Source organism: Hermetia illucens, chromosome 5, assembly GCF_905115235.1.
Source record: "Hermetia illucens chromosome 5, iHerIll2.2.curated.20191125, whole genome shotgun sequence".
In the NCBI taxonomy this organism is placed as follows: Eukaryota; Metazoa; Arthropoda; class Insecta; order Diptera; family Stratiomyidae; genus Hermetia; species Hermetia illucens.
In genome coordinates, this window is record NC_051853.1 from 34,748,700 (window position 1) to 34,775,335 (window position 26,636).

Consider the following 26,636-nt stretch of genomic DNA (forward strand, 5'->3'; position numbering starts at 1 on the left):
GAAAGTACTAATTAAGCCCTTTCATTTGATATCCCATATGACTACATTCTGTGAAAAAAAATTACACCCTCCATTCACATGTATGAGGAGCCTCCCCCCTTAAACTTAACACAAAATGAAGCCACTTTTCGTGACAATCGGTCCCCCGCTTCCGAATAAATCGGGTGTGACAGACAGACAGACAGACGGACATCGAATCGATTCTAATAAGTTTTTGTTTCACACAAAATCTTAAAAAACCGATGAAGATAATAGAAATGTAGCAGCTGCAGACCTGGCGCGCGGCAGATAAGTCGCTTACGGCACGTCAACGACTATGAGTTGTAACTTATTTAATACTAGGAATTTCGGCCTGAATTTTTCACTGCATATCTTCGATAGGTTTTATTGTCGAAATATGAAAAAAATCTATTTTTAGAAGGGTCACATGAGAATACCCGTTTAAACCTTCCAAAAATAAAAATTCAATCATTGCACGATACTGGAACAAAAGACAAGTTAGAATACCGGAAGCTCGCGCTTTGGGTATAAAGGTTTCGTGTTCATCTTATGTAAGAAACTTCAACGTACATTTTTCTATCCGTACGTAGCTATAAATTCAACATATTCCTTCAGATTTTTCCAAACTACGAGACATGCGTACATATTACAGACATAGATATTATTCTCACCCTAAACAAACAAACTGCCTATTTCCGAATAATGTACATATATATGTACGTATATAACTTGATCGTATCCATATTTCCGATTTACTTCGTGCGCAAAAGCATACATATGTACATATATAATACGTATATTAAATAAGGCTGGTTTGACGTACAAATATATCTATCTAAATAAGACACTACCCGCAAACTTCATTAGCACGCATATACTATATACCTACATACACACATGTCTGTGTGGAGTAATTCATATACAAATGACTAAAAAACTAAAACAAAATAATTCTTTGCAACCTCATTCATATAAACTCACTTCGCTGTGGTATTGACGAATTGATATGGGATGATGTCAACGTCATACACGTTGTAGAATGCACGAAATTCACAAAAAAGAGTAAAGTTTCACGTCTCTATAACTTTGTTAATAATAATTGCACTTTCTTCAAACTTGACCAAATTGTGCATTATGTTATCCCCTACAGGCATGCTTCTGTACTTCTGGGATGAACATAAGGGGGGTTGCCGGGTAAATTTCTAAAATGTGGAAATATACTGTTATTAACTTTATTTGTGCAGATATTGGAATCGGATGTATTTTGAGGCCTAGATTTCGTAGAGATTCACTATTGTGATTTTTTTTAAAGATTTTTTGATTGGATAGATTCTGAGAACGAGACCTGTTACACTTTTTAATGGTCAGATTTTGGGCCCCCACTCTCCTATTTTTCACCCGATATCAAATGTGGAACCAGTTTCGGCCAGTATTAATTGAGCCCTTTCATTTGATATTTCACATGGCTACATCTTATGAAAAAAATGTTGCTCCCCCTATTCACATGTACGGTTGTGTTTTGTGTTTACACAAATCCTTAAAAATGAGACTAGTAGCAACGGCCTCTCTTATCGAACCGCAAAACTTATTGAACAACCTCGTAAATCTACGCAAAAATTTGCCGGAATTCCGCTTGCAGAGTGCTAAATTCAAGATAGAAATAATTTTCTAAAATAAATGTGCCACCCAACTAGCAGGGAGCTTCTTCATGTGAAAATATCGCGCACATTCAGTTGATATTCCAACAATCAGTTGATATTCCACTTGCTTCCAATCTGGGGTCCTCTACCACGATTTTATGAATTTTACCAATCATTTCGACAGTTGTGACCTCAACGGAGAGTCCTGAACTTGATGCATCAGCAATATTCGTTGTTTTTTTTTTAAACTCGGATCCCATTGTATGACTATTGCATATCATGGAGAAGAGAGCATATAGATAGCATGTTCCTCTATTTTCTCGATTTTCATGTATACAAGCAAGGCATCTTCTTGGATCAGCTCTAAAACGTATATTAACAAGGTCATCGACCTGAAAGCTAGTAGTCTAGTCAGAGGTAGACAGTAAAACATCAGACCTCTTAGCGCCATTTCTTATTCAAGCCTGTCACTTTTCACGCTATCCTACTACAATCAATTTATTTTTTAAACTGTATTTGTTCTGTTAACCAATTCCTGGTTGTCTGTAGTCGATCGTGAAAATGGGTATAATTTCGTGCGAACACAGGTCCAAGGTGTAAATAAGGCAAATAGAGAAAAATACTTAAGACTTTGACCGGAAAGTGCGGCGACTTTGGGAAACTGGCTCGACACTTCAGGTATGAAAGAATACTATGTAACTCTAGGAAGGGTAAATAAGTACCACAACAATGTAAATTTCAGTCAGAAAAGAAGACGATCTTATATTTTTTCGCTGATTACAGTGATATTGGGTTTCATGATTTTTTGGCAGAAGGTCGAACAGGTCAGAAGGTGGATTATTTGGGCGTTATGAGATACTAACAAACGGATTTGTGAATATTAAATTAGGTTTTAGATTAAGACAGAGAAGCAACGCGCACTGGCAACAACCTTCATTCACCTAATGTAGTCTATCTTAAACCATTGTATAAGAGTAAACGCAATCGTATGGTCTACACGTTGACGATGATCGTGAAAATATTCGATGTCAGCAGGCACTTCGAACCATATAGAAGCGAAATTAAATATCTTAACTACATTTCTATGCCAGAAGTTACTCACATCACCGTCATCATATCAGCGCCATAGGTTGAATTACATTTTTTTTTAATTCTACGATAGAAAGTCCTTTTGGAAGAAATCAGCATTTTGTTCCAGCATTCCGTAAACTTCTGGTCCAATATTTCAAAGATTTTATAATTTACTATTTCATTGAAAAGTGTTCTATGAACACAAAAATGCCAATGCTTAGTTTGCAGCTCGGTGGGAAAGTGAAAAAATGTTATTTGTTCTTTTGAAATTATTCCTACGGTTAGTGATCAACACAAACTTCCACTTTCCATACTCGCAATATCAACTTAAATTAGACACATTCAATCTTTGTTTGTTACACGTATATTTTCCGTATGATCTCAATACATTTTACTCATTACGAATCCGCTTAGTTTCCTCACTTCAAGTTTGGATTGGAAATAATTCTTATTTCGAATATGTACCTTAAAACGTTACTCAGTTTATTCGGCAGCCCTAACAAGTGCTTCGCACACTTCTACAGCGATCGCGGCCTCGGCACGGGCCTGTGAGGTAAGCAAAGCATGAAGTAATCACAAATCAGATCCATATTTATTCCCAAATCATTTTACCTGATCATTGGCAGCAGAACCCAACTGTTGTTGGTATTGTGATAAAAGCTGTCGGCATTCATTAAGATCCAAATCCTCAACTGAATGTGCTTCCTCGGCCAATACTTGAACAGATGAATCCTCATTTACGGTGATTGTACCGCTGGAAACGAAAACCTTCTTTGTGCTGCCGTCGTTTTCGTAGACCTGCACAACTCCTGGCTTTAAGACAGCTGATTGGAAAACGACCAATTGGTAATCATATTTCCTAAGTGTTTTCCCGATTGGGACAAATTTCTACTTACCTAATGTTGGAACGTGTTTAGCAAGGATACCGAAGCTGCCACTGAAGGAAGGCACATCGATTTGACGAACATCGGCGTTGTCGTAGAACACCTTATTGCCGGCGGCGAATGTTAGCTTCATCTCGTCGGCGTAGCCTCGGGATTGAAGAAGACGAGCGCCACGGGTGGCCAAAAGGCGAGCATTCCTTAGTGTGAAAGACATGGCTTTGAGGCTGAAAATAAGAAAAACCCGTCAATAGTTTTCTTTAGAGTAGAATCTTCACCGAAAAATTATGTAACTAAAAGGAGGTTATGTTGATTATGCAGAATGCAGTATCCTATTGCCATGGATTCTACTTTGTACAAATGAAAGGTCTAGTGACCTTCAATTTGCCGTTCGGGACAACTTTTTCACTTTTATCACTTCTTACTTACAATATGACGTCTTGATCACGATACACACGGAATTGGTGCTATAAGAAGACGGACAGGTCCCAGCGCTACAATCGACTGTGAGATGAATTTGACGTTGACAGTCGACATTATTAGGGGAAACTGGGTTGAAGAATTTAATGAAAAGAGAAAAAGCATACGTGAACCTTTGACCGTTACTAATTATTGTTCGTTTGGATGAACAATTTTCAGTTACCATCCGATTAAATAATTTTCGTAGAATCAAAATTTTTTAAAAGGTAAAGTACAATCTAGAGAACATTTTCATCTTTTTGGCTGCTCACTGGGGGGTCAGTTGGAAATTGGCGAAGGATTATTGTTGCTTCGCCTATTCAGTTTTTCATTTTTGAAACTCTTGATTTATTTTAAAATGCATAAGTGTTTCTCAGTTCTAGTTAAGCATTAGGTTTGGGTAGAAAGACAAGAAAAATAAAAATTTTCTTACTAAAACAGGCCGGACAAAACGATATACATAATAGTAGAATAGGTTTGGGTTTGGCAGAAACGTGGTATTCATATTGGAAGCAAACGTGAATCTAACAGTTATTCGTTATATGTTATCCCCCCCGGCATTGACTTCATCTAGTTATTTGATCTGGGGAGCATTAAAATAATATTAGACTCTTCCCCAGAAATGTTTGTAGCGTTGGAAAATATCTATACCTTGGCTATACTTTAATGCAATGCATGGGCATACTCCTGAATGAAATTTTAATAAAAACTTTGAATGCTTGTTTGGACTGATAGCAGCTTGTCTCATAATTGAAGGCACGTTTCACAAACTCAAACCTGGCAGGTTCAATGCGTTTTCAATTGGCCAGTAAGAAACGGAAAATCAAGTCAAATTCAGATCAATCGTATTTATAAGGGTGTATTTTCAATCTTATATTCATATATTATAATCTTATATTGACTGATTCGTGTCATACTTATTCAGAGGGAAATGATTTCGATATCAAATGCTGGGCGCTTTTATTCAGCTTCTAATAAGCTTTGTCCGAGTTGTTTAACTCTATTTCTTGTCGGCTTTGTTTAATGTTCCTAAAATGTTGGTTAATCGCCTGCATAACTTTCTGATGCCGTTAAAAGTAAAGTAAAATATCGAGTGATGGGCAATTTGATCTTTCGCAGCACATATATGGGGCACAATTTTCCGAGCCGCATATGGGAGAAAGATTGGCATTACTAAATGTCATTTATTAAATGAACGTTATAAAATTTCAAAAATTGAGCATCCCTGTTTCTCTATTCCACGCCAAGGATGTGGGAGTTTTACTCAGTAAGCACTCCTCCAGAGTGACAAAACTTTAAACAAGGCATTAATAAAATTTGACATTTTGTATAATTGTTTATAGTTCTAAAATATTGCTACAAGTTACCTAAATCTCATCCCACTTTGCTAGATTAGGGAATAAGGCAGAAAAGATCATTCGACATACATGAGGTATTTGATATTGCGGGGAGTGCATGACGAACCATCCCAATAAATGGCTACCGACCATACTATTATAACTGATTGAATCAGTCATTCTTGATTGATTGACAACTTATAGTACTATTTATGATTGCGGTGCGGTGAACGAGATGATCGGACATGAATGATTTCTAGTAGCGGTTATAGGTATTAGTATTCTTCTTTAGGCTTAGGCTATGCAAGTGGCGCAGCATTAAGTGAGAAAGTAAATTTTGTTGCTTTTGAGGTTAACGCCACTAAAGACAGAGGGATATCTTCCACGAGGCATTGAACACTTGTAGCCTGCCCCAGATATGACATGAAAATCTTAGAGGTTTTAACAGCCAAGTAGCGGCGGAGCTCGCATAAAATAGGCAACTCATATCTTGCATAAGGCAGATAACTGATTGCGGATTATTCAACGGCATCTGTTGGGCTTGAGGAATGTCAGAACATATTGGAAAGCCAATATAGACGATCAGAATCTCATTGCCTTGATAATCTGGTCTAAGATAATAGCACCACTTCGAAAATCAGGTAAGAGTAGACATTGAAATCATCCATATCAAAGCCCTCTGCAACTCTCATATGGGAGAAATGAATATCGAAATAACCCCAGCTATAAAATCGAGGTGAAGATTAAGCATCTACAAATGAACCGCACAACCAGATGAGAACGGAGCAAAGATTTGCACATTTTCTCACACCTTACACCACTGCCTACAATCCTTCTGACAATCAGGTGGGAGTGAATACAGAAGCCATTAACAACACCGCTCTCCGTAATACCTATAAGGGGGAAATGGATGCCGCAATAACCGCAGCTAACAGATGTCCTGGAGAAGAAGCATCAACAAATGATCTTCACAACCACCTGAAGACACGGCCACAAGCATTCTTGGCTCCAGCCGCAAGAAAGGTTGGGACGGAGGAATGCTGCATACCGAGTAATGTTGCATTCTCAAAGAACGTGGGCACGCGCAGAGACTTATCACAAACTACGTCGAGCGGAGAAACGACTTCATAGACGGAAAAAGGAAGCCTAGGAGAACCAACAGATCCGTGAACTCAACAAGTACAGGGAGCAACCGCACCACGCGCGCAAATTCTACCAAAAAGTCAGCACGATGAAGCCTTATACATCTCGATGCTCACCCTGCCGAGACAAACAGGGAAATCTGATTTCCGACAGAATGAGCATATTGAAGCGGTGGGTTGAGTATTCTGATGAACTGTTGAACAAGCAAAATATCGGCGAATTGGAAGGTGCAATTCATCGGCTTAAAAACTATAAGTCGCCAGGAGACGATGGCATTACGGCCGAATTGGTTAAATATGGAGGCGACCAACTACATCAAGCGGTTCATCAACTGATGCTCAAGGTGTGGGACAGCGAATCAATGTCTGACGATTGTCAGCGAGGTATTATCTGTCCCATTCATAAAAAGGGGGACAACACATAGTGCAGCAATTATAGAGGTATCACGTTGCTAAATACCATTAATAAGATATTATGCAATATATCGTGAATTGATGAATATTGATGAAGGCAAGACGAAGTACATGGTGGCAATTTTAGCGTCAAAAACCAAAGAATGAACAACATCGAATCGCACTGGTCAAACGAAAACACGACTACAGCTTTGAGACCGTTGAAAATTTCTCCCATCTAATGATGAAATCCGTGCACAGTTGTTGGCTGCTAACAGAGGCAACATCCAGCCCGGAAAGTCTATAAAGGCAATGTCTATTGTAGGAAAAGAAGACGAGGCAGACCCTGCCTGAGATGGAGCAATATTTAGTGACATCGAATTGGTGAACCTCTGCGCATGACCGGGGTGTTTGGAATTCTTTACTAAGGCAGGCCTATACCGGATACCGGTTTTTACGCCGTTTATGATGATGATAGTATAGCCAGAATAACACTGTATAAAGAGAGGTATCCCGACTAAATTAATAAGACTAACTAATCTGACCTTGCCCAATGAGTGCCAAATAAAACTTGTAGGATCACTTTAAAGACCTTGTACCATCAACATTGGTTTAAAACAAGGTGATTTCCTAACATGCATCCTTTTTGACCTGGCTTTTGACGGTGATATAAATGTAATCCTCTTCAAGTCTACCCAATTATTGGCCTTTGTGACGATATTAACAAAATGGGAAGAGCAACTCGAGACGTACAAACTGCTTTTATCCAAGTCAAGCAGGTGGTGTGATATCTTGGGCTGTACATTACTGAAGGATAAAATCCAGCTGCAGCGGTGAGCCAGTCATCTAATCTATATGGGTGAGAATTATGTAGCCTAGAAAGTTTATAGGGGCAATATCTATAGTTGAAAAAGAAGACGTGGCACACCCTAAGATGGAACGATGGAGTAGGTCAGGACGCCAAACAAATGTTAGGAATATTGAATTGGTGGGGCTACACGCAGACAGTTTGTAAATCTTCAAGTTCTCATAGACGTTACTGAGGAATTATGTGGCACTATTCTTCAATATACCTTGCTACACATCCAGGGCAAAATATTTGCAAAAAGCTTTTCTCTCATATGGCCGTTTTATCCTTCTTCGAACCCGGATCTGATTTTTGATGCTGATTGGCATAGCTTCCTCCCTAGATTACGGAACTTCCAACTGTTGAATGGCTGATGATGGCAACTAGCTAGTAGTAAGTTGATTATTTTCTATGCCCTTTATTTTCTTTAGTATTAAGGGTAATAATAATGAAACTGAACATAGTCTCATTAGGAAAAAAAAGAAGAAAAGGCAATAAGGGAGGATAAACTATATATATGGTTGCCCTGTATTCCCCAGGAAATAAATACATACTATATGAAGGGGAAAAATTTACCTTCACTCAAGATTGTGAAAACCCGGAATTTAAAACAATTAAGCCAAATCTTTAATAATGAAGTTCTAGCGATTTATCCCTAAAATTAGTATTATATGTTCATTCTGTCAACTTACCTTGTTCTAAAAAATAAGCAGATGACAAAATACAACTTCATCTAAAAATAATTTGAAAGAGTGGTACTTACTTGAGTAATTCCATTCGGTCTTTAAAATGATAATTTTCATAATCTTGAAACTAAATAAAATATTTAATAAACTTGCAAGCACTCACATCATCACTTCCGCTTTGAAGAGATTTTAAAACTTTCGGAAAAAACTGCCGCCATCATTTTCCAGCAGTTTTAGTTACATATATGTCCACCAGGTTATCGCCAATAAACATGAATGTAAACACACATAAATATCATGCAAAAAAAACAAGTTTTCGATTATAATGTTGACTTGATTTGTAGATAATTGTCTAAAGATATCAATTTTACATGAAATGGAAATAGATCATAAACCCTACGTGACAGGATAATGCCCGTTTTGATGGACTTTGGATCCGAGGGTTGTCCGACTTTTAGCCGAATTATAGATTAATTTTTGGTCAATTGGTTGCATTAACACTTACAAGTTTTTGCGAACTGATAACAAAATCGCTTGAAATGATAACATTGGATGAGTATTTCCCGGGAAATTGGCTATTTGTATCCAAAGTTGGCATAACTGCAGCTTTGTTCGGACTGCATTCTTTGTCAATTATTAAAGTTCATCTGCATTAAAACTTGCTCAGGTTTCAGTTTAATGCTTGAAGAGTTGATTAGGAGCCTACCTGTGCTAAAAACCTGGGAATAAATAAAGGAAATTCTTAAAACGGTCATCTGTATAAGCGAAACAGTCGTACGAAGAACTGCTAGAATTTGCGCTTTGAACAAGTGTCAAACGTGCATTCGAGCTAGGCAAGTCGTCGAAGTCGGTACGAGACGGCGGTAACGTCGTCGAAGCCAACACTTTATTTCATTTCTCTTCGCTTTTGATTCCATTTGAAACGTTGATTAAACAGTTGCATTACGATAATAAGTTTGGCTTAAAGCAAAGCGGTGAGTGTGTCGGGACATCGCAGTGAATAAAAAGGACGCTCAACCGAAAATGGCACTTGCAATGCCCAAAGTAAAAAGTAGTGGCGATTTTAAGACTTTGATTTCGCGGTTTACAATTCCGATAGAGCTGTTAGATGATATAATCTATTGTCAGCGTTCTTTGCGGCTTTATATGCGAGTCCACCAGGTAAGTGTTGCTGTCCGTGGCTGTTCTAAATTGCCCAAGTAACTAGTTCAGTGGTCCAGCGAATTGCAAGATCATTTCTCATATTTGGGCTTGAAGCTTTTCATTTGAATGATTCACGATTTGGTTTTTGTCCTCCCCCACAGATCCTTGCCGGCCGTTCGGAGAAATTGAAGGTAAGTTTCAGTCTAGGCATCGACACTTTGTGTCAAGAAGTCGGTAAAAGACCAGTTAAGTCCAGCCAAGTGTTCGCTTCCCATTTCCTCAAGGCCCTAAGCGAATTTACGAAATCTTGACACATGTTTTACTTTTACTTTGTAACGAAAGTTTTTTTGGTTACGGCTTTGAGTGCGAGCGAATTCGGATGCAGATTTGGGAGCGAGTGCGAAATTCCTGACATGTTAGCTGCAGTCGAGGGTGATTCGTTATTGTTTGCAAATATGCGAAGGGTCTATGGGAGGTGGTGTCTTATCTGGAGTTGTAATCTTGCTTTTTGCTCAAATGATAAGACCCCGAATATGTCGAATGTCACGATTTGAGAATTTGCGTTCGTGTGGGGAAGATGGACGTGGTTGCGATTGGGACGAAATGTGTGGTTGGCTTGTGGGTTTTGTGCAGAAAGATGAATTGACATGACTTGTGGGATTGGATTGGTTAGGGTTGTTGGCGTTTTTGGTTAAAATTATTGTACTTCCGTGGGTGGATTCGTTTATCTAAGGGAGTGTTGCCCGCTTGTTGAACTTTAGGCCTTAAAAGTTTGAGGAAAAGGGAACGATTGGCTGATGCAATGTGGTCTTTATAATGAGAATACAATAATTATTGAAAACATTTTTTATTCCCACATTGTAGACAAAGCAAGTTGAGGAAATCGAGTCTGATATTTCGGATATTGGTCGCGAACAGAACGCATTGATTGCACGTTTGCGTAGCACGCTTGAGCTATACTACATCTCAATAAGAAGTGACAGCGTCGAGATCGATCGTGAAATGGGCAATGCATACGTTTCCCGGATCCTGTCACAATATATCGAAAGTGGAAGTACTATCGTTACTCCTAGACTGGTCAAAAAGAGGATGAATGAGTTCCAACTCTTGAGTCACTACAGCCTGCATGATACCAAACGCAAGTCGGATGGTAAAGTGGAGAACTGCAAATCGGCATCAACCGTGGCCAGTCTCAAGCAAGAATCTCTGTTGAAGCCTAAATCGGAACGCTTTGCTCAACAGAAAGCCAACCCTAACACATATCCTTACGTGAAATCTGAGGTGAAAATAGAGAATGATGCAAGTTTATCAGCAGCCTCACTTAACAATAGTCGAATGAATTTGTTGCAAGCGTTGAACAAGGCGAAGAATCAAAGCTTATATCCCACCAAGTCACCGTTATCGCCATCCGAAACAATTGATAACAAGGAAACTATTGAGATCTCTTCGTCGCAGTCATCCAGTTCAGATGATACGTCCGATATAGCATTGATGTCACCTTTGTATAGTGAGGATGAAGCGGAAATGAGTCAAGAATTTTTCCTGCGTAAATTTGGATTGTACACAATCGAGTACAGTGACTACCTAACACAGAAGCGATCACAACGTCGCCGCCGCAATGTTCAAAGCAACGAAAAAAGTGACTACCACTATGGAAAATTAGATATGTTTGAGGTAAGGTTTAATCAGTCCCAATTTAACATTGAATATTTCTCAATTCAATTGTTCCTCTTCAGAGAATGAGCAAACGTAAGAAAACATACTTGCACTCGCCCCCTGCACCCCGACCTGCTAAGCGGAGGAGAAAGAACAAGGACAGTGACGGAACTGCATCAAAGTCAAGTACTACAGACCGCTCGTCATCGTCATCACCTGATCAGAAGTTTACCTGCTGTGAATGCAACAAAACTGGTAAGTACTTGTTCTTTTCTCATTTGCGTGGACATGACAATTTTACCATCAGATATCTTATATTGTCTTATTTTTTCCAGATAACTTGCGTAAATGCAACTCTTGTACAAATTGGTACCACATCAAATGCCATAAAAATGCTCCGAAACTCACAGCAAAGAAAATCTGTCTACTTTGCTTTGTTAAACTTAAAGAAGCGAAAGCCTTGAAAGAGACAAAAAGCGTAAAAGATATTAAGGAGGGCAATGGTGGTAAAGGTACTAACGATGTAGCTGATTTAGGAGTAGCGCCGCTTGACGGTTAAAAAATGGAGCGAATGGTACAAATGATTATATCGCATTGTATATTTCTCGATTTCTGTTCATCAGAGTTGATTGATGTTTTTGTAAATACTTTTATATTAATTGATCATACACATATAATTATATTCGATTTTTTTTGTCAATAGCTTCCATTGTTAGTCAAAAAAAATATATTTTTGCAATATAGTGCTGATAGATTCTAAGATAGATTACTAATTGTGCAAATAAACAGAATTTAAGAATTATGTATATGAAAATGTAAATAATAGATTGTTACTATTTTGTAAATTATTACTATTAAAACAAACCTCGAAAGAAAACTTCTGTTTTGTTATTTTTAAGGTCATTCCCTACTACTACACTAAGGGTGTCTTAAACATGAATATGGAAACAAAGGATTTAAACTCTTCAAGTGGTAAGAAGCCACAGACTTCGAATCCACCCGCAACCATGAGCAATCATGTCGCGGCCGAGGGGCGGATTTTGGAGACCTCATCACATTTATACTCTCTTATAGATAAATCTATAGAAGGCATGCTTTCCGAGCCAGTGGAAAGCTTGTATTTACCCGCAAACGGAAGAGGAAGGCTCGGTAGAACCCTTCTACCGAGCCTTCCACTTCGGACACTAAGGAGGGGGACTACAGGCTGAATCCTACCTGTCAGAACCTTCTTCACCCTTACTGGGAGGAGCAGAAGAAAGGGAAACTAGTGACGTGGACGCTACTGGTTTAACGCGGGTATGTGGAAATGGATCCAAGCGGCCCGGACACCCTGAACCTGGGAAGACGCCAAGCTGGCGGCGGAAGAGGCCATCGCGAAGGAAGCTGGAAGCACCTTGGGAATGAGGACATGGACGTGGCTGCACCACTAGGTGCGGTAATGTCCAGAGAAAGTGAGTGGTGGGATCCATACTGGACGCACCAGATTCTTCTGATAGCGGTAAGGCGCGCAAGAAGGGTAAGACCAACACAGTAAAATACTGTAAAACTTATCCACATTATCATTGCTTACTACGTAATATTTTCTCCCATATACTGTACATTCATATGTATCTAAAAGTACAGGCCTACTAAGTATATGTAAATTTTGTATAAATTAGAAAACATGAATCGAGAAATATATAGTTCGTCAGAACTATCAAAGGTAATCACGACGGAGTTCAGCAATTGCTGCTCCTAAAATCACACTACGTGTTTAAATTCTTGTGCAGTTTAAGCAATTGCTGCTCCCAAAGTCGGTTAGGCTGGAGTTGGGCACTTTAGCTGCTCCAACTTTCCATAAAACTCGTTAGAGAGAAGGTAAGGTAAAGAGGCTGGCATCAGAGGAATTATCAGTGGACTGGCAACATCACAACACATCTGTTGTGGCCAACGTTTTATTGTGCTTTGCACCAGGGCTTACATCCACCCCTCCCACGGGTAATAGGACCGGTGTGCCGGGAGGTGATTAAATCAGCGAGATAGATCTCAATGAAGCTGGTCCCTCTCATAGGAATACGGACACGGAGGCAGCCTCTGTTCTCATTGCTGCGGTGAGAGTTTCCTCCAAGGATGGCAAAATGCCTGTGTAAAAAATGCTGGAGCCTGGAACGAAGCCACGATTTAAGAATCACGGTTTTCGCGATGGACTTCTCCATTTGGAGTGCACTGACGAGGCTGCCTTAAAGTGACTAGAGCAGGCAATATCGGCTTTGCGTTCTGGCTGTCGGCCCGAATTCACTGTTGTGAACACTGAGCTACGCAGGACAGACCATGTCGGATGTTAGTAACCGGGCCCTCGAAGGAAGGCATGCTGGGTGAAGAGAACCCGGTCATGGACTTTGGACACTGGAGGGTAAAGTTCATGAATGCCAGGAAGGAAAAATCTACAAACGTGGAGGGTTTCAACTTGGTATTCGAACTGGGTCAAAAGAGTCTGAATGTGCTCAGGGGAAGTTATTATATGGTGCTCCACTTTTTCCTAGATAGACTGAAATTCAGTCATATTAGGGAAATGTAGAGCACCATCTCCATTTTGAGAGCAAAGAGCTACCTGCTAATAACTTTTCCTACTCATTCCAAGGAACAGGCGGAAGACTGGGAAGCTAGAGACGTGAACAGAACTGACTTGGTGTCAGTTCGAGTGATCGAATCAATGCAAACCGGACACCGTAACCACTCAAGGTACTAAGTGGAAAACAGATGAATGCTCTGCGGGATGAGATGAGATTTTTGATGGATGAGGATATGGGAACTGCTGTACCACCAAGTGCGGCTTTTCCCGTCACACGCGGACCGCGGCACACGCTTCTAACTGCTTTCCATAACGCATTAGACTAAGTTTATGTCGAAAAACATCATATTGGTCAAATCAATCTGCAGCATGCCAAAGCCTCCTCCTATTTGCAGGACTGCCCCTACATTTTTCTGGTGTAAGAACCGTGGGTTCGATTTAACAGAATCTGTAGCATTGGATCAGTAAAGGGGGCTAGAATCTTCTACGATGAAAGATCTATAAGACCGACAGCTTGTGTCCTGACGTGAAGACGATTAGAGGCAATCATGCTGAGACAGTTCTGTTACCAGGGCTTAGTTACAGTCATTGTACAATATCAAACAAATGGCGAGAGGAAAAAATCATAGCCTCTGCTTATTTATGCTATGATTCTTTGTATCCCCTACCGACGCAAGAGCTTAGGGATCTGGTAGCGTATGCAGACTTAAGTGGTATCGAACTCTTAATAGGTTGCAATGCGAATGCTCAACATATTTGTTGAGCAATCCAAGAGAAGAGAAGCTATTTGATTTCATCACTTCAGCTGGTCTCATGACTGCAAACGTAGGGTGCGCCCCTACGAAGCGAAGTAATTGACCTAACAATCTGTAACTCAAAATTGTTAGAGTTGATTACACATTGGCGAGTACTAGGCGAGGTCTCACTGTCAGATCACCGATAGCTAGAATTCAATCTGACAATTGCGGGCGAACAGTCTGCAGTACAAAGACGGAACCCTAGGAAAACGGATTGGAAAAAGTTCAATGAACTTCTTGACAATAAAGTACAGTTCCTTAGGCGGCTAAGGACTCCTTTGGCGCTAGAAGATGAATTAGAAACTTTGAACTGCACACTTTTAGAGTGCTATGAAGAGGCTTGTCCTATTTCCCGAAACCAAAGCGGTAAAATAGTTCGCACCCACTTAATGAAAACTTAATGGAAAGTCGTGTGAGCCTGCTCTTCATTCTTTCGTTACAAATATAGAGGATGCAACGCTGAATGGTGAGTACGCGATGGAGGTGTTTGTGGACATTGAAGGGGCGTTTGACTGTGCGCCTTTGTGATGTCGCCATTACTTTAGATAAAAAACTTCTTTGAAACAAACATATAGAGGTAAAGATGAAACGAGTTCTCACAGCTTATGGGCTGTACAGACGGACCTTTGCCTCCATATGGATACTCAGGCCTCATGTGGTAATGTGGATATACGTTGCTATCATTAGGCCGATGTTCGCTTATGCATCCGTAGTGTGATGGGTTAAGGTGAGACAAAAAGGTTTTCACCTTAAACTAGCCTACGGTGGAACTAATCTGGATTCCTGATCACTTTGCGTAGAGGGAAATGATATCAGTGATGCCGGGGCCGGAACCAGCCATTGGAGTACCAGTAGCATTGGCTAAGGCTGTCTTTAAAAACTGGGAACAAGCTTCAAACAATGACAGGTGGAAGAGCCTAAATGCTGATAGACACCCCAAACTTTTCCTGTCAGAACCGAACATGCGTACCGCAAAGTTTATCCTGTCGAAAAGCAGGAACACTTGCATTGTGGGCATTCTGATAGGCCATAATTGACTAAATGTGCGTATGTTCAGAATAGGAATTATTCAAGATGATTCGTGCCCCTCCTGTAATGAGGACGCATCAGGCATCAGATCATTGGGGCCGATGTTCTCCAGTTGCGACGCGTAGCATCATATCCACTAACGGAAATCCTGCGACATGTTAACAAATTCGGAATATTTCGTTAGATGGATGGGGCGAATACAATGGGCCAACACGGCCTGAGTGCTCAGAAGCTGTAGCTCAGGAAAAAAATTGCAAAAAGTGGGATTCACTGACGGCATTAAAATTCTGGTAAGTTCAACTTTATCCGTCAAGCAGACACTCCTCGAAGTAAATGAAAAAAAGATGAGATGTCGACGAAAAAAATGGCAGCCTGAAAATATGAGATTGCCATTTAGAAAGTATGCCTTTATGTGCCTAGGGGTAAATATAGCAAACAATGGTGAAAAATGTGCGAAATTCCTACTGCTTAGTACTATAGATAATGAGGAGCAAAAAAGGAAAATGAGTTCTAGATTTACAAAAAAAAAGAAAGACCCGTGTTACTGTATGGCATAAACTCTGACAAAGGCGTTAGAGACAGGGTAAAGGCTGGAGCAAATCGGAGAATTGGACACAATGGCGAGTTGTATAACGATGACTGTATAGTGCTGTTGTCACCGGTCATATACATATTTACAATAAATGGGTAAAGAGCAGAAAAGCTGCTAAATTAAAAAAAAAAAAACTTTCCACTTAGAGGGCGGCTTTGAAGGACCGATCCCTAGTTGAGCTGTATCTTGGAGGCCAAGGCCCGTTTGATTTGCTGCGTCATTGAAGAGAAAGTAAATGTAAATTTCGGTTCTCCTCATTTCTCACTGTTTTTCTAGGGGATACCCAAGTGAAAATCTTTTGATCTTCTGCAAATCGCTAAGAGGTGCATGGTACGTCGTTGATGTTGATGTGCTATTGATTTCCGCTCCTACCTATGGTAAAAATTGAAGTATAGATAATTTGGAAGTCATTTGATATGCATTTTTTAATTATAAAATCAAATTCTTGACTTTGGCATGATATTTTACATACTACAGGTTTGCTTCTCTAACCAAGCTTCTATTTATCCCCATAACAACTCCCACTTTGTTCGTCGGAATCATGAAAAATTTTATGAAAGTTTCGCTGAAGAAAGAAGGCAACGTTCAAAGGGAACTAGCTACTGAAGAGCCCTGTTTTGATTGTCAAGCTCGAGAGGATGTTCACCTGGTGAATAAAATCCTCCTAACTTCCAAAAACACTACCTACTCATGCTGTCGGAGGTCTTCTCGAAATCAATCAAGAACAGGTGGAGCGGAGATCTGAATTTCGTGGACTGTTTCAAATTAATCAGCAAGGTATTAATACGGTCACGATAGTGCCTGTTTCATTGGGGTCGGTCCTCAAAAATTCCCTTTTATTCAAATTCAATTTGAGACCGTGTTGCATGAGGCGTTGATTTAATTTTTGGATAAGCTGCTCGAGATCATTTTTGCTATTAGACGCTAGGAAAACGTCATCTGCATAAAGCAATGTATAACGCACTGGACGTTGGATGCCTCGTGTGACAGTCTCCTTAACCAGAACAAAAAGGAGTGGTGAGAGGACAGTTCCTTGAAGAACACCGCCAGAGACACGTAGCGGTTTTGATGCACCCACAACTCCTCGAACTTTTCGGATTGTGGTAGAGCAATTGAACTCAGCGCACGAATTCTTCTGGCACTAAATGTTGTCGTAGAACATACGAGATAAGTTCATGTGGAACACGGTCAAACGCATTCTCCAGATCCAGAAATGCAATGTCAAAAAGGGATGCTTTTCACGATATTCCTTCATGAGTACCCGTATAGCGTGTATTACGTCAGTAGTTGGATAGTTCTTGACAAATCCGGTTTGATTCACGGTTATTTGAATGATTTCGCGTACACGGTTGGTCAAGGATGCGTTCAAAAATTCTCATGATATAGCGGATCGGATGGTAATTTGAACAGTCTGCTGAACTGCCCTTATTTTTCCATATTGGAACTGTAGTACTTTCTTATCAGTCAGATAGAGTTTAACTTTCCTGAATAACCTAATTGAAGAATTCACTGATCTACAGTGTTGGGTCCCGGCTCTTCGCTTTCCAGAGAATAACTGCGATGTCGTCAGGTCCTGTTGTTTTCTCCGATTTTATTCATTTTATTGCTTTCTCGACTTCAGTTGCGCTGAGAGGTGGAATTAATCTAAATGCTGAGGTGCGATGGTTTCATAAGGAAAGTTTTTGCGACCAGTGACGGTGGTAACATGTCGACGTTTTGCGTAGGAAGATGAAACAATCGTTTGATGAACCACGTTTTCATAAGTACAAACTTATGGGTGTTCGCAAAATCACATGACCATTAAGGTCGCCTGCAATGATGATTAATTATCAGTAGGCACATTGCAGGCATTCGCATCGACAAGCTGTCAGAAGGCATCTTTCTTCACATCAGGTCGACCTGTCTGTGATGCGTACGCGGTGAACAAGTGAATCGGGCGATATAATGGTGAGCTCCATCTGCTGGTCATCAAATTGTTGGACTTCATTAATGGCATCACGGAAACCCTCTGAGATGATAATACCAACACAGCATTGAGTGTGTGGAGTACCAAATTGGGGTAGTTTATAGCCATTTTTACCGCGTTCACTTCCTACGTTGTAGTTTTTGGCACCAGACCATCGAGTTTCTTTGAGAGTGTAGGTATCAAAGCGTCTTTTCCGAAGGGTTCTCGCGAGTTCCGCCGTCTTTCCAATGAGGGTGCCAATATTTAGAATATTTAGAATATTTAGACTCAACGCGATCATTTTGTTTTTAACATCATTGGATGCGTTTTCTTAGCCGGCCTGCCTCAGGACCTGTAGCCAACAGAGATCAGGTAGGATTCAGCATAGTGGAATAACTTCAGCTATACTTTATTTATCTCTTCAACTGATCTCAGCATTTTACTTTTGTTTTACTGAGGATATTGCGAAATAAGCTGCCTCAAACTCTCCTCCTTTACCTGGGCTTGGGACAAGCATGCTATGTAAATAACATGGCGGAGTTTAGTTTTTTATAGCTTCACTTGCACTGGCCTAAGATAATCGTTTTCCATATAAACGGACCATTCTCCCCAATTCCTCGCATATTTTCATTTTCTAAAGGTCGTATTCTATCTAGACCTCCAACAACCTCTATTCTATAACAGCGGTAAAATAATTTGATGACGCATGTAATGTACACATAAATATACGCACGTAAAAGTGAACTCAAGGTAACCCTCACTTTTAGCATTTCATTACAGAAAATGAGAGAAAGTTTTCATTTTAGCCTACAACCGCTCAATGGAGCTGAATTTTCCTCTAAGTTGTCTGAGCATATTAGCCATATTATAGGATGCTTGGACGATTAATTCCTCTAACTGAAGGACATTGAACACTACCAAATAAACCCCTCAGTCTGCCAATAATTGGCAATAAAATTCAGCCCAATCGAAATGCAACTACGAAATAAATTAAATCGTAACCAGTTTAGTATTTTCCTCTCTCCACCACAATATCTTTGTGTATCGGTTGGGGATTGCTGGTAACCGCTCGGTGGCTTCAATAAGGCGAGTACAAGAAATTGTCAGAGTGGAGCTGAGTAGTGATTGTTAAGACGAGAGTTTGGGCGGGTGTTGGTTTCTTGTGTTTTTCTCTGGATTTTTGTCCAAATTAGTTCCGGAAATGTCACGCTTCCTAGTTGTATCAATATTCACATTTATTATTTTCACAAATTGTGCAGAAGGCAAGTAAAGAGAAAATCTTGAAGTTGTTACAAGTGAATATAAAGTTACTAGCTTACACCTCGGCAATGCATCCAAGTCTTTCGTTTTATGAGTGCTATACTGTGTGGTGTGCTGTTATGATTAATGTTTTCTTCGGGATTTCTTACGTTGACCTAGACTGAGTGCGTCAGAATTCGATTCGTTGTCTGCATTCCATCCCAAAGAACATATATCTTTAGTATTGGATAATATGTTCAACAGAATATAAATATGTAAATTCTGCAGTGAAATATGTGGTGACATTTAAACGTTGTTTTCGCAATGGATGCGCTTTGAATAGTTACGAAAATGACTGGTTTTCGTTTGTTGAGATAAAAGTGAAATGCCATTGGGTAGTGTAAACTCCATGCAGCTGTTATTTATGTGGATTTTGCGTGTTATGATAAAACCTGATGCTTGAATTGGACTCTGCTATGTATATCTTGTTGCATATAGACAATCATTTCATTTTGTTTGAAATCTAATTTATTATTCAAGTTTTTAGAAAACAGTGGTGTGGTAAATTGCAAAGCTAATTCGAGAATCACATTATAAATCAATCATGGTGGATTATTTTTGAAAACAGAATGTCTGATTTCGGGTTTGTTTTGATGACTATAAGAATCTTTTGTTGTGTCCTCTTACGTCTAGGAGCCGATATTAGTTTGATTTCGTTTCAATTTATTTTCTTTCTTTCACTTTATTTCTTACTATTTTACTGTTAATATCCCTTTTTTCTTACTTTTTGCCCCGGCACAAAAAATATACCTTCGAGTTTGCCTATATATAAGCGAACAACTTGCCTCTTTTCTTTTGACCTTGAACAATCTCTTAGATTTGATTATTCTTACATTGCACTAGGCTGGGGCATGGGAGCCTGGCATTTATTCATAATGAAAAGTTTTTCACCCAACCTATATATCATTTTCAAGTTCAGACCCTCCCCCAATAGTAGTGATAATGAACTAAACTCCTTTTCTCGAAATTCTCAATATTAATGGAGATATAAGCGTTTAAAGTTTTTCCTAAGATTCCTCCAAATTTCAACAATTTTCCTGGCACCCAGACCCCCCAACCCATATACAATTTTCAAGCTCAGACCCTTCCCCGATAGTAGTGATCACAAAGTTTCCACCTTCTATTGCTTCCAGGATTCCATTAGCGATCTTTTTTTCAAGCGTGCTGAATATTTATAAAAACTATTTTTGGACTGGTGTTTTGGTCCGATGGTACTGATACAACACTTCAGGTGCTATCACCCTATGGTATAGCATCGTTCGGATGCTTAAGAGCCACTACACCGTATAATATAGCGGTCATCCAGTACAACATGGGCTTGGAGTAGGCTTCCTAGTCGGTTTTGATAACGTAAGCAAACTTCTATGTACTTTGCGCTTATTATAACGTTAGCTGCCACGCCCCTACAGAGGAAATAGTCGGACAAGAATATCCTCTACAGGGCAGTGGAACGAGCCCCCGAAGATTAAGTATAATAACAAAATTACCAATGACAACGGACAATTAGTAGTGCTACATAGAATGATCGTTGGAAGTACCTGGTTTGCCCGGAAAGAGATTTACAAATAAACGTGGGTTTCTCAAGACGGTACCACTTTCAGCGAAAGTGGCTAGATGCTAATCGAACTGTGCTACCTCTTAGCATTAACATAGAACATATAGGAGGGCCATTATAGAGTCAGATCACTATCTCGTTGCTCGAGTTTCGGGGTCGAATAACAACACCACTTCGAATTCCCCCTAACAATCATTTGAAAGTGAATACTGACCATCTATAACAAAATCCTTCGCAACAAGTAGAAGGGAGAAATGGATGTCGCAATAATCGCAGCTAACAGCGTACCTACAGATAAAACATTGATAAATGTTCTTACAATCAGTTGAAGAACGATATTATTGGTACGGCCACAAACATATTTGGCCCGAGTCGTAAGAAAAGTCGGACTGATTGTACAATGAATGTAAGTTAACAACGGAACAGAAGGATACTGCATACCGGCCAATGCAATAACCTCAAGATACACGGGCATATGCAGGGACTTACGAGGAGCATCGTCGAGCGGAAAAGCGAAGTGTATGAACTTGAGAAGTACAGGAAGCAACCACACCAGATATAGAAATGTTACCAATAAGTCAGCCCGATGAAGCTGAGTTATACGTCGATGCTCATCTTACCGTGATAAAAAGAAATTTGATATCCAACCGTATGGTCATATTGAGGCGATGTGTTGAGTATTTTATTGCTTAATAACCATAATTTCGGCGATTTGGAACTCCCGCCACCATCAACCATGGAAGAAACAATCCATGCAATTCATCAACTTAAAACTGTAGGAATATGACCATCAGTTGCACAATCTCTTCATCGACTCCAAGGCCGCCTATGATAGGATACCCAGTGTAAAATTATACACGGCCATGAAAGAATTCGATATCCTGACTAAATAAATAACACTGACATGGATGCTCCTGATCAATTTGCGGGGCCAGATAAAAGCGGCAGAATTACTGCTGAGAACTTTCACCATCAACAACGTTCAAAGACAAGAGAATGCTAGTGTAAACGCAAGGGACACCATCCTCTTTAAGTCCACCCAACTACTGACCTATGCTGACAATGTTGACATAATTGGATCTGAGAGGTTCAAACTGGATTCCTCCAGATCGAGAAGGCAGCGATCGACACAAGATCGTGGGCTGCACATTAATGAAGGCAAAATGAAGTACATGGTGGCAACGTCAGCACCAGAAAACAAAGAAGCAACAGCATCAAATGGCACTGGTTAAACGAGAACGGTAAACATAGGAGACTACAACTTTGAGATCGTTGATAGTTTCTCCTATATGGGATCGAAAAGAAGACATTGATCTTGCCAGTCTTCATGTGTTCCCGGGGAGAAAAAATGAGAACTGTTAGCCGCACTCAAGAGAAGAATTTTTGACAATCTATAAAAGGATGGACGAGGACCGTCTGGTTGTGGACAAAGTCCGACTCGAAAATGGTTGCCACGTATTTTTCAGGACGAAAACTAGCTAGTTCAGGCCCAACCATGGTCGTAGCAAGTTTTTTTGTTTAAGGATTGAGAGGCCCTTAAAGACGAGCCGGATCAATTTGACCCATACTTTTGGGGCTATGCATCCAGTTTTTTTAAAATGACGCCTTTGCGGTTTCGTCCAAGCCCATCAATTATTCCGGTCTGTTATAAGTGGGTGTGCACTCAGAGACCTTCAATCCTTATACAACAAATTATTATTATCACGGATTATATCTTAAAGGGAAACCAATTTTCATGCCAGATTAGCGCGAAAAGGTAAAATTCCGATCGTCTAAGCGACTACGAGTTTCAGAAAGGCTTAAGTGCTGTAATTGCCAAAAAACATCCTTCTTCGGACTTTGCTTTGTTTGGTAGCCGAGTCTGCTCATCTGAATTCGGATTTGTTACTTTTTCGGTTGAAATCTTGGTCCGAATGGTTTAGTGCTTAAAGTGCTAGGCTATTGCAGCGAAAGGCTACGGTTCAAATCTTACTGGTGGCAAAGGGGTTTACACCATGGCTGGATGCCGGATACCAGCCGATTCAGCTGTGAATGAGTAGGTGAGTGAAGTCAGGGTAATAATCACGGACGAGCACAATGCTGACCACAGTGCACCGTAGCCCAATAGTTTGCCGTCAACGAAGTGCTCTAAAACGCTTTAAGGCCCTGATCCAATTGGATTGGCGCACCAATGATTGTCATTATAATTTTGGTCCAGATGTAGGGTAGTCAAACATACCAAGTCATCATTATTTTGGGTGAACTATGGATTGTTTTTAGTTAACTGCGATGTTCAAGACAACTCTAGTAAGCAGGTTGCAAACAGTATGTATGATATGACCGTATCATCGAAGGAATCTCGCAATTTTTTGCCGGTGGATACGATAATATACCGGTGGTGGATGATGTCATAGACCATTCCACTATACCACTTCCGCACTATAGCACTGATTTGACACAACATTCTCATCTCCATAACTATGAGCTAATGTTCATTGACTTTTGTGGATAAATAGTAATCAGTACCAATAGCTCGATAAGGGCATGGTGTATTTCAGGCATCCGCTAGTGCATTATTCACGAAGGATATCAATTGTGAAGTCTCACCCCTTGCAAATGATGACAATGATGGTGCAGATTGCCATTATATGGTGCCTAGGCTCCGAAATATCCCTCATATCGATATCTGTTCAAATAAAGTTAATAAGTTAAATTATAGTAATATGCTATACTATAATTTTTAGTAATTGATCGCAAAAACCCTCCTTAAGTTTATCCTAGACTCAAGCGGTAATATAGGCTATAACATAGCGCATGATCCTACCAAGTTTGATGGGAATCGCGCTATTATCAAGAAAGTTATAATGAGTCAAAGTTGTTGCTTCTGTGCAAATTCAAGACTTTGAATGTCAGAATCATGCGAAAGTGGATATTCTCACATAAAATACGCATATATTACGTGTTAAGTACTAATGGGATAAATGTCCATTCAAATTATGTCCAGCTTCCGGTTTCCCGACTTGTTTGCATTTGTTGTAGGTTAATTTCTTCACATTTGCTAATAATGTTGAAATCTTAGTAAACGATGGAGTTGACTGACCAGATTATTTGCGTAAATGGCTTGTTAAAAATGGAGGACAAATGAATTTTTAACTCATCACTAATCGTTCCTCAGATAGACAAAACACAAAACCTTTTATACCTGAAGCGTCTAGCTCGCGGTTTGCCGATTTGTTTATTAAATTCAAAACTCAACAAGGGTATGAATTATATCGATCGAAACGGCCTGGTTTGAACCTACATTGGTTTCAGATAACGAAATAAAATTTTGTTTGGGAATGAGTTGTGGTGCCCTGAGGAGGAAGGGATTACCGTCTGTCACTATTGAGTGAATACGCGTTAGTTCTAACAACGCACATTGAGATAGATATTACCTCTAAAAGGGATGTCTTCAAGAAGCAGTTTATCTTTTCTAGATTCTTAGGAATCGTGGATGAGGTGAAGGACTTGGTCATTACTGTTCACTCAGTAGGACAAGCATCTAGGCATAACATTTCATCATACATTTTATAGAATAATCACAAACAAAATTTATGCCAAAACGTTAAAAGCAGTAAAAATACGAAAAGCGTGTTTGGCCGGAAATGGAGACCAAAATTGAAAATGATGAATGGTTAGATGTGGAGTTTTTAAATGCCACTTCACCTTGGAATACTAGGGGCCGCGAATACATGTCCAGCTGCTACCATTGATATTGTTTCAAAATAAGTGAAGCCAGAATTAGCAAAAAGGGCAATCCTCACCGATAATCCTATCTTATATTTTTTAAATGAAGGTATCGTTAACAGATATTTGTACTCTAGAAAATCTACGTACTAACACTTGGCAAAAGGCATTGGGTTTTCTAGTCTTTCCCAAGTAAATAGTAAACATTTCATCTTTCTCCCTGCAAACATAATTTTTGCTTTCCATCTTACAAACCAATCCTACAGATTATTTTTTAATGGCTACTCATTTCCCATCTTTCTTTCCCTTCTCTGAAGTTCCGCAAGACTAGACTCTATTATTCCTACTTCTTATTAACGACTTTTTCTTTCCTCACAAGTCTATCTTTACTCTACGCAGATGACTTTAAACTTCCTGTCTCAGTTTCATTCCCGTGGTCGACGATTTACTTGATTAAGGTTCAAGACGACCAACAACCAAAGCCAAAGACATGGCAATCGTCTGAATATTCCAGTTTAATGTTTCGTCTAGCTCAGAATTTGCTAGGGCGAAAAGGAATACAAATATCGCACGCGACTATGCACGGAATGGAAACATGAAAGTCGCATCACAACGCAGCAGATTAGCAGGAAGTTAAAGGGGGTTTTTGGATTATGCAGCAGATTTTGTCTTATATATATTTTGAAAGCAGAACGTGTTTGGAGTATACTACAGACGAAATCGACCGAAATTCAAAAAATTTTTATCAATTAGCATAAAAAAAGTGCATGCACCATGTTGACATGCATACAAAAGGAGAATTTTATATGTGTGTCTCTCGAAACCACATTTGTTGTTTGTTTGGTTGGAAGCGCACCTAAATTTCGATTGAACCGACCGGGCTGAAATTTTTACACACTATCCTGGTCCGAACCACGATTTTGTATTTTCGTTAATAATTTCTTATTTTTACAATGGATTTTTAATGGAAACTAGACGCGATTTTTGAAAATTGTTCTTTAAAACTCTGACTGTTTAATAAGGTCAAATAATAATCGTGGTTCGAATGATACAAGTATAGAGAACGCTTAAGCTTTTGGAATCAAATTACTATGTTATAAATGGAGATGTGTCTCCCATCAGTTACTCACCTTTTTCTAAAAGAGTCAAATTTGGCCGCAAAATACGAATACAAACGGTTATCAAATTCGTTAATTAAAAATTTTGTGTTATAATTTACGACTCCAATAATAACATACGGAAAGATTGAAAATTACACTTCTTTATTGCCACAAAAAATTTTAAAAATCGACTGCTTTGTTAGGAAATTTGAGTTGAGTTGTTCTATTCTCGAATGAATCATATAATACGGTCAATGTATTTCACAAATGAACAATTTGGGTCCTGATCTAACCAACTTATTTTACAATACTTTTTAGGAATCATTCGGCGCTGTTACCAATGTCGATCCCGTGGGGAAAAGGGCAACTGCAAAGACCCGTTCAAATACAACTCAACTCAAGCTGAGAATGAACATGGTCTTCAAGTGATACCATGTGCTTCGGGATGGTGTGGGAAGGTGATTGAAGGACAGGAGACATATCGGGAAGATGGTAAAAATATTTGTTCCTTTTCTCCGATAATTGACCAAGAAATATATATTTGTTTTTAGACTATGATAGTGCTGTGCAACGAATGTGCGTACAACGAGGACCAGATGACAATGAAGATCGATGTGCCCATACCGTTTATAATTACAAAAAGGTTTATATGTGCTTCTGTCAAGGGGATCTTTGCAACGGATCAAGTAGCGTTGGTGCATCTTGGGGTGTGTTGGTTGCATTTTCAATTATAGGTTTTACCATGAGAGTGTTATTGTAAAAGACAAGTTTTAACCAAAATAAATCTATTTATTTTAAACTGATTGCT

The 26,636-nt window shown here is 39.5% G+C and overlaps 3 protein-coding genes across 3 annotated transcripts; 2 read left to right on the forward strand and 1 right to left on the reverse strand.

The window, feature by feature from the left end:
* Positions 1–3,057: 3,057 nt before the first annotated feature.
* Positions 3,058–4,171, reverse strand: LOC119657101 (ATP synthase subunit delta, mitochondrial). Its single transcript, XM_038063856.1, has 4 exons — positions 4,022–4,171; positions 3,608–3,819; positions 3,324–3,535; positions 3,058–3,257 (listed from the first exon to the last, which is right to left on the reverse strand). The coding sequence occupies exons 2-4, from the start codon at positions 3,807–3,809 to the stop codon at positions 3,195–3,197; spliced, it is 477 nt and encodes a 158-aa protein (XP_037919784.1). The 5' UTR covers positions 3,810–3,819; positions 4,022–4,171; the 3' UTR covers positions 3,058–3,194.
* A 5,119-nt stretch (positions 4,172–9,290) lies between these two features.
* Positions 9,291–12,092, forward strand: LOC119656746. The gene is made up of 5 exons (XM_038063305.1): positions 9,291–9,617; positions 9,761–9,790; positions 10,464–11,273; positions 11,336–11,510; positions 11,591–12,092. Exons 1-5 carry the CDS (start codon positions 9,480–9,482, stop codon positions 11,812–11,814), a joined length of 1,377 nt encoding a protein of 458 aa, XP_037919233.1. The 5' UTR covers positions 9,291–9,479; the 3' UTR covers positions 11,815–12,092.
* Positions 12,093–19,249: 7,157 nt separating this feature from the next.
* Positions 19,250–26,631, forward strand: LOC119656748. Its single transcript, XM_038063307.1, has 3 exons — positions 19,250–19,431; positions 26,147–26,320; positions 26,380–26,631. The coding sequence occupies exons 1-3, from the start codon at positions 19,371–19,373 to the stop codon at positions 26,586–26,588; spliced, it is 444 nt and encodes a 147-aa protein (XP_037919235.1). The 5' UTR covers positions 19,250–19,370; the 3' UTR covers positions 26,589–26,631.
* Positions 26,632–26,636: the final 5 nt, after the last annotated feature.